This window comes from Pipra filicauda, unplaced genomic scaffold, assembly GCF_003945595.2.
Source record: "Pipra filicauda isolate LSUMZ 115617 unplaced genomic scaffold, ASM394559v2 scaffold269_size1075953_pilon, whole genome shotgun sequence".
NCBI lineage: Eukaryota > Metazoa > Chordata > Aves > Passeriformes > Pipridae > Pipra > Pipra filicauda.
Window position 1 is genome coordinate 19,744 of NW_024104386.1, and position 8,390 is coordinate 28,133.

The following is an 8,390-nucleotide window of genomic DNA, read 5'->3' on the forward strand; positions in this document are numbered from 1 at the left end:
AGAAAAACAACAGAAATTATTAAAATATTAAATATTAATAAAAATAGTAAATATTAAACAAAAAACGCTTTAACGGGGTTAAAAATCGGGAATAAAGTGGCAGGAATTTAATTAAAATAATAAATATATTTTAGATTCACGACCACGGATTTACACAGAAAATATTGAAGTTATTAAATATTAAATAGAACTAAAACTTAGAAATATTTATAATATTTATAATATTATAATATATAAATATAAATACGTATTATATATAAATAATATAATATATAAATATTTAATATTTAATAAAATATTTAATAATAAAAATAATAATGATGAATAAATGGCGAATAAAACTGTAATAAAATTAAAACTTAAAATTAAAAATCTGATTAAAAAATTAAAATTAAAAATTAAAAATCGGATTAAAAATTAAAAGTTAAAGTTGAAAATTAAACTCGGTTGGTTAAGAAGAAAATAATTGGAATTAATAAATTGAAGCGAAATCAATTAATTGGAAGTAAAATCCAAATAAAGTAAAAATTAATTGGAATTAATAAATTTAAACCGAAATTGGATTAAAATTCTATTGATTAAAAGTTGGAAAAGGAGGAATTAATGAAAATAAAGGGGAAGAGAAATTAATCATTAAAAATCTCAGTTAAAAATAAGGATTAAAAAATGAAATAAAAATAATAATAAATTAATTTAAAAATTAATAAATTAATTATTAAAATCTAATCAATAATATGAGTAAAACTCATAATTAAAAATAATTTTAGATAGGACTTAAAAATCTCAAAAATAAGGAATAAAAATAGCAATAAAAATAAATTCTTAATAATAAATAATTTAAAATTTAATTAGTAATATAATTAAAATAATAATTAAAAATAATTTAAAATATTCATTAAAAATCTCAATTAAAATTTGTTACAAGTAATAAATTATTAATTTTACATATAAGTAATAATAGAAATAAAATTCATCATAAAAAGTAAATTAAAATAGTAATTAAAAAAATCTCAATTACAAATAAGGATTAAAAACCATAATAAAAAATAAATTAATAATAAAGAATTAATTTAAAGTGAAATAATGAGTAAAATTCATCATTAAAACCAATTTAAAATAATAATTTTAAAAAATTAAAATGCAATTAATAATGTAATTAAAATTCATAATTAAAAATAATTTAAAATAGTAATTAAAAAAAACCTCAGTTAAAAATAAGGATTAAAAATCATAATAACAAAATAACAATAATTAATTTAAAATATAACCAGTAATAAAATTAAAATTTATAATGGAAAACAATTCAATATAAATAAATCCAATAAAATAAAATAAATTAAATAAAAGTCAAAATAAATAAAATTAATAAAATAAAATATGACTATAAATAAATAAAATTAATAAAATAAAATATGACCATAAATAAATAAAATTCATTATAAATAAAACAAGTTAAATGTGACTATAAATAAATAAAATTCAATATAAATAAAACCAATAAAATAAAATATAAATGCATAAAATTCCATATAAATAAAATAAATAAAATAAAATACGACTAAAAAGAAATAAAATTCAATAAAAATGAAACAAATAAAATGAAATATAAATACATAAATTTCAATATAAATAAAATAAAATAAAATAAAACAAAATACGACTATAAATAAATAAATTTCAATATAAATAAAACCAATAAAATAAAATTTAAATCCATAAAATTCAATATAAATAAAATAAAATGAAATACAACTATAAATAAATAAAATTCAATATAAATAAATAAAATAAAATATAACTATAAAAAATAAATTTCGATGTAAATAAAACCAATAAAATAAAATATAGCTATAAATAAATAAATTTCAATGTAAATAAAACAATTAAAATGAAATATAAATCCACAAAATTCAATATAAATGAAATAAAATAAATTAAAATGCATCTATAAATAAATAAAATTCAATATACATAAAATAAATAAAATAAAATATGACTTTGAATAAATAAAATTAAACAAAACTAACTAATAAAACATAATATATAAAATTCAATATAAATTAACCAAATAAAATATAATTCCATAAAATTCTATACAAATAAAATAAATTAAATTAAATTAAATTAAATTAAAATAAAATAAAATAAAATAAAATAAAATAAAATAAAATAAAATGTAACTCGAAATAAATAAACTTCAATATAAAGCAATTAAATTAATAAACCCCCATTAAAATAAAATTAAATGAAATTAAATTAAAAATGACGAAGCTCCTCGGGACGAAAAGTCCCTGAACGGGGCCGAAATGACCCAAATCGGCCCCTTTTCCGCCCATTTTCTGGGCCAGGCCCCGCCCCCTTTTCGGGGCCGACCCCGCCCCCTTTGGGACTTCCCCCAAAGCCCCCGAGAGCCCCCAAAAGGCCTTTTTTTGGCCCAGAACTGTTTCGCTCTCGGGGTTTTCGCAGCAGCTGCAGCTTTCGGGGCCCCTCCCCCTCCCCCTCGGGGCTTTCGGGGCCAAAAGTCGAGATTTAGGGCAAAAAATGAGTGGAAGGTGGAGATTTTGTGAAGGAGCCGCGTCCGGGGCCGGAATCGGGGCCTCGGTCCCCTCCTGGGGCTGGATCGGCCCCAAATCCCCACCTTTGACCCCAAATCCCAACCCTTGGCCCCAATTCCTGACCTTCGGCCCCAATTCCCCACCTTTGACCCCAAATCCCGACCTTCGGCCCCAATTCCCCACCTTTGACCTCAAATCCTGACCTTTGGCCCCAATTCCCCACCTTTGACCCCAAATCCCGACCTTCGGCCCCAATTCCCCACCTTTGGCCCCAAATCCTGACCTTCGGCCCCAATTCCTGACCTTTGGTCCCAAATCCCGACCTTTGGCCCCAAATCCTGACCTTCGGCCCCAATTCCCCACCTTTGGCCCCAAATCCCCACCTTTGGCCCCAATTCCCCACCTTCGGCCCCAAATTCCCGACCTTTGGCCCCAAATCCCCACCTTTGACCCCAAATCCGGACCTTCGGCCCCAATTCCCCACCTTCGGCCCCAATTCCCGACCTTCGGCCCCAATTCCCGACCTTTGGCCCCAATTCCTGACCTTTGGCCCCAATTCCTGACCTTTGGCCCTAATTCCCCACCTTTGGCCCCAAATCCCGACCTTTGGCCCCAATTCCCGACCTTTGGCCCCAATTCCCCACCTTTGGCCCTAATTCCCGACCTTTGGTCCCAAATCCCGACTCTTGGCCCCAAATCTGGAATATTTTGGACCCTGAACTCGACTTTGGCCCTCAAATCTTGACCATTGACCCCAAATCTCAACATTTGACTCAAATCTCGACCACTGACCCCAAATCTCAACCATTGACCCCAAATCTCTGCCCTCTGCCCCAACTCTCAACCCTTTCCCAAAAACCTTGGGCAGTGCTGGGTTTGGGCCAATGGGTTGGGGTCAAGGGTTGAGGTTTGGGGTCAACGCTTGAGATTTGGGGTCGATGGTTGAGGTTTGGGGTAAAAAGTTGAGATTTGGGGTCGATGGTTGAGGTTTGGGGTCAACAGTTGAGATTTGGGGTCAACAGTTGAGATTTGGGGTCAACGGTTGAGATTTGGGGTCAGTGGTCAAGATTTGGGTCAATGGTTGAGATTTGGGGTCAATGATTGAGATTTGGGGTCAACGGTTAAGATTTGGGGTCAACGGTTGAGATTTGGGGTCAACAGTTGAGATTTGGGGTCAACGGTTGAGATTTGGGGTCAATGGTTGAGATTTGGGGTCAGTGGTTGAGATTTGGGGTCAATGGTTGAGATTTGGGGTCAATGGTTGAGAATTGCGGTCCATGGTTGAGATTTGGGGTCAACGGTTGAGATTTGGGGTCAACAGCTGAGATTTGGGGTCAAGGGTTGAGATTTGGGGTCAGTGGTCGAAACTTGGAATGAATGGTCAAGATCTGGGTCAACAACTGAGATTTGGGGTCAACGGTTGAGATTCCAGGCCCCCGGGGGAGTCCCTGCGGCTCCTCTGCCGCGCCTCCGGCTTCACCTTCGCCGACTACACCATGTACTGGGTGCGCCAGAGCCCCGGGAAGGGGCTGGAGTGGGTCGCAAGTATCCGCAAGGAAGGTTGGACCTACTACCCGCCGTCGGTGCGGGACCGGTTCACCATGGCCAGGGACAACGGGCAGAGCTCGGTGACGCTGCAGATGAACAACCTCAGGGAGGAGGATTCCGGCACCTATTTCTGCGCCAGAAGTGTTGGTGCTCATGGTTACGGTGTTTATGGTATCGACCCCCTTGTTGGGGTCCCCACCTGTCCCCAAACCCTCCCCCCAAACCTCCACCCTTCACACCCAGCTCTCGGTCATCGGTCCCTCCATGGGTTGGTTTTGCCCCAAATCTCGACCTTTGGCCCCAAACCCCAACCGTCGACCGAACCCGTTGGCCCAAACTGAACATTGCCCAAGGCTTTTGGCAAATGGGCAAGATCTGGGGCAGAGGGCAGGGATTTGGGGTCAACAGTCAAGGTTTGGGGCCAATGCTCAAGATTTGGGTCAACTGTTGAAATTTGGCGCACCCAGCCCATGTGGTAGCTGGCGAAGGTGAAGCCGGAGGTTGTGCAGGGACTCCCCCGGGGCCTTGAGGTCCCCACATCTCCCCACGCCCCCAATCTTTCCCCCAAACCTCAGCTCTTGGCCCCAGTCCCTCCTTGCTGCTCCCAAATCCCAACTCTTGGTGCCCCGACACCCAACCGGCCGCTCCAACGGGGACCGGGGGGGGCTGGCTCTGACCCCAAACTCAACTGGATGAACCTCGAGGGTCAACCATTGACTGCAAAGCTGAATGTCACTGCCCCAAACTATGAAAAGGTCAAGGTTGGGGTCAATGGTTAAGATTTGGGGTCAACAGTTAACATTTGGGGTCAACGGTTGATATTTGGGTTCAACAGCTGACATTTGGGGTTAAACGGTGGAGGTTTGGGTCAATGGTTGAGATTTTAGTCAATGGACGAGATTTGGGGTCAACGGTTGAGATTTGGGGCCAACGGTTGAGATTTGGGGCCAACGGTTGAGATTCCAGGCCCCGGGGGAGTCCCTGCGGCTCCTCTGCCGCGCCTCCGGCTTCACCTTCGCCAACTACCCCATGTTCTGGGTGCGCCAGAGCCCCGGGAAGGGGCTGGAGTGGGTCGCTGGGATCAGTGCTGGTGGTGGTTACACCACTTACGCGCCGTCGGTGCGGGGCCGGTTCACCATGGCCAGGGACAACGGGCAGAGCTCGGTGACGCTGCAGATGAACAACCTCAGGGAGGAGGATTCCAGCACCTATTTCTGCGCCAGACGTTTCGATGGTGGAAAAGGTGATTCTGCTGATGGTACCGACCCCCTTGACCCAAAGCATTGGCCCAAACCCAGCACAGCCCAAGGATTTTGGGAAAGGGTCAAGATTGGGGGCAGAGGGCAGAGATTTGGGGTCAGTGGTTGAGATTTGGGGTCAACGGTTGAGATTTGGGGTCAACGGTTGAGATTTGGGGTCAACGGTTGAGATTTGGGGTCAACGGTTGAGATTTGGGGTCAGTGGTTCAGATTTGGGGTCAGTGGTTCAGATTTGGGTCAACGGTTGAGATTTGGGTCAATGCTCGCGATTTTGGGTCAACGGTTGTGATCCGGGTCAAAAGACTGGAGGTTTGGGGGGAGGGTCTGGCCTTTGGGGACACGTGGGGACCCCAACAAGGGCGTCGATACCATCGCCATTATTCGAACCACCAACAGCACTTTTGGCGCAGAAATAGGTGCTGGAATCCTCCTCCCTGAGGTTGTTCATCTGCAGCGTCACCGAGCTCTGCCCGTTGTCCCTGGCGATGGTGAACCGGCCCTGCACCGACGGCGCGTAGCCGGTGGTACCACCATCGTTCCTGATCCCAGCGACCCACTCCAGCCCCTTCCCGGGGCTCTGGCGCACCCAGTTCATGTCGTAGCTGCCGAAGGTGAAGCCGGAGGGCCGGGACCCTGGTGGAGTCCGGGGGTGACCTCAAGGCCCCGGGGGAGTCCCTGCGGCTCCTCTGCCGCGCCTCCGGCTTCACCTTCGCCAACTACCCCATGTTCTGGGTGCGCCAGAGCCCCGGGAAGGGGCTGGAATGGGTCGCTGGGATCACCAGCACTGGTGGTACCACCTACTACGCGCCGTCGGTGAAGGGCCGGTTCACCATGGCCAGGGACGCTGCTGCCCCAAATCTCACCTGTTGACCCCAAACCTCAAGCACTGAGCCAAGCCGTTCGTCCAAAGCCAGCGTCGCCCAAGGCTTTTGGGAAAGGGTCAAAATTTGGGGCCGGGGGCGGAGATTTGGCACCAACGGTTGAGATTTTGAGTCGACGTTTGCGATTTGGGGTATTCTGGTGAAATTTGTGGTCAACGACTGAGATTTGTGACCAACGGTCTTTAGTTGGGTCAACGGTTGAGATTTGGGATCAACAGTGGAGTGTTGGGGGGAACGGTTGAGGTTTGGGGCAAAGAGTTTGGGGTTTGGGGCCAAAGGTTGAGAATTGGGGCGAAACCAGCCCAAGGTCGGGACCAACGACCGAGAGTTGGGTGAGAAGGGTGGAGGTTTGGGGGGAGGGTCTGGGGTTTGGGGACAGGTGGGGACCCACCAGAGGGGTCGATACCACCAGCACCAGCACCACCAGCATCAGCACTTCTGGCGCAGAAATAGGTGCTGGAATCCTCCTCCCTGAGGTTGTTCATCTGCAGCGTCACCGAGCTCTGCCCGTTGTCCCTGGCCATGGTGAACCGGCCCTGCACCGACGGCGCGTAGTAGGTGTTGGCACCATCACTCTGGATCCCAGCGACGAATTCCAGCCCCTTCCCGGGGCTCTGGCGCACCCAGAACATGGAGTAGCTGCCGAAGGTGAAGCCGGAGGCGCGGCAGAGGAGCCTCAGGGACTCCCCCGGGGCCTTGAGGTCACCCCCGGACTCCACCAGGGTCACGGCCACCCGCAGCCCTGCGGGGGGAGAAAAGGGAATATTGGGGTGAGCCGGGGGGTCAAGACCCACCTGGGAGAGCTGAGACCCTGCCAGGGACTGGCTCTGTCCCAAAACTCAACTGGTTCCACACCAAGTGTCACCCATCGGCCCCAGACCTAAATCTTCTTGCCCAAAATTAAACAAAAGGTCAAGGTTGGGGTCCATGGTTGAGATTTGGTGTCAACAGTTGAGATTTGGGGTCACTGGTTGACGTTTGGTGTCAACGGTTGAGTTTTGGGTCAATGGTTGAGATTTGGAACCAACGGTTGAGGTTCAAGGCCCTGGGGGAGTCCCTGCGGCTCCTCTGCCGCGCCTCCGACTTCACCTTCGGCAGCTACTCCATGTTCTGGGTGCGCCAGAGCCCCGGGAAGGGGCTGGAGTGGGTCGCTGGGATCTGGAGCAATGGTGCTGGCACCGGGTACGCGCCGTCGGTGTGGGGCCGGTTCACCATGGCCAGGGACAACGGGCAGAGCTCGGTGACGCTGCAGATGAACAACCTCAGGGAGGAGGATTCCAACACCTATTTCTGCGGCAAATGTGACAGTGCTGGTGCTGCTGGTGCTGAAGGTATCGACCCCCTTGTTGGGGTCCCCACCTGTCCCCAAACCCCAGACCCTCCCCCCAAACCTCCACCCTTCGCACCCAGCTCTCGGTCGCTGGTCACTCCATGGGCTGGTTTTGCCCCAGTTCTCGACCTTTGACGCCAAATGTCAACCGTTGACCCGAAATATCAACCGTCGATACCATGACCCAAACCACCACCAGCAACACCAGTTTTGGCGCAGAAATAGGTGTTGGAATCCTCCTCCCTGAGGTTGTTCATCTGCAGCGTCACCGTGGCCTGGTCGTTGTCCCTGGCCATGGTGAACCGGCCCCGCACCGACGGCGCGTAGTCGGTGTCACCATCAGTGTCGATCCCACTGACCCACTCCAGCCCCTTCCCGGGGCTCTGGCGCACCCAGAACATGTGGTAGTTGGCGAAGGTGAAGCCGGAGGCGCGGCAGAGGAGCCGCAGGGACTCCCCCGGGGCCTTGAGGTCACCCCCGGACTCCACCAGGGTCACGGCCCTCCGGCTTCACCTTCGGCAGCTACTCCATGTTCTGGGTGCGCCAGAGCCCCGGGAAGGGGCTGGAATGGGTCGCTGGGATCAACCCTAGTGGTGGTTACACCGGGTACGCGCCGTCGGTGCGGGGCCGGTTCACCATGGCCAGGGACAACGGGCAGAGCTCGGTGACGCTGCCGATGAACAACCTCAGGGAGGAGGATTCCGGCACCTATTTCTGCACCAAAAGTGCTGGTTGGGGTGGTTATCATATTGATGGTATCGACCCCCCTTGTTGGGGTCCCCACCTGTCCCCAAACCCCAGACCCTCCCCCCAAACC

The 8,390-nt window shown here is 46.2% G+C and overlaps 2 protein-coding genes, 1 pseudogene and 2 gene segments (V, D, J or C); 3 read left to right on the forward strand and 2 right to left on the reverse strand.

Annotated features, from left to right (window-relative positions):
- The first annotated feature begins 3,928 nt into the window (after positions 1 to 3,928).
- On the forward strand, positions 3,929 to 5,471 carry LOC113983343 (annotated as a pseudogene).
- A 186-nt stretch (positions 5,472 to 5,657) lies between these two features.
- Positions 5,658 to 7,172, reverse strand: LOC113983344. Its single transcript, XM_039382408.1, is given in 5 exon segments — positions 5,658 to 5,991; positions 5,993 to 6,078; positions 6,341 to 6,402; positions 6,635 to 7,054; positions 7,109 to 7,172. Coding segments are annotated over 5 exon segments (966 nt in total).
- Positions 7,173 to 7,249: 77 nt separating this feature from the next.
- On the forward strand, positions 7,250 to 7,708 carry LOC120323467. The segment is given in 1 exon segment: positions 7,250 to 7,708. A coding segment is annotated over 1 exon segment (459 nt).
- Positions 7,709 to 7,716: 8 nt separating this feature from the next.
- LOC120323468 lies at positions 7,717 to 8,212 on the reverse strand (the record flags this gene model as incomplete). The annotated part of the segment is given in 2 exon segments: positions 7,717 to 8,080; positions 8,175 to 8,212. Coding segments are annotated over 2 exon segments (402 nt in total), but the record flags the coding sequence as incomplete, so codon positions are not given.
- Positions 8,211 to 8,390, forward strand: part of LOC113996140 (pituitary adenylate cyclase-activating polypeptide type I receptor-like) — a 72,571-nt gene continuing 72,391 nt past the window's right edge. Inside the window, exon 1 of the mRNA XM_039382409.1 lies at positions 8,211 to 8,328. Within this exon, the coding sequence (XP_039238343.1) occupies positions 8,211 to 8,328 (118 nt within the window). The remainder of the gene's footprint in view (positions 8,329 to 8,390) is intronic.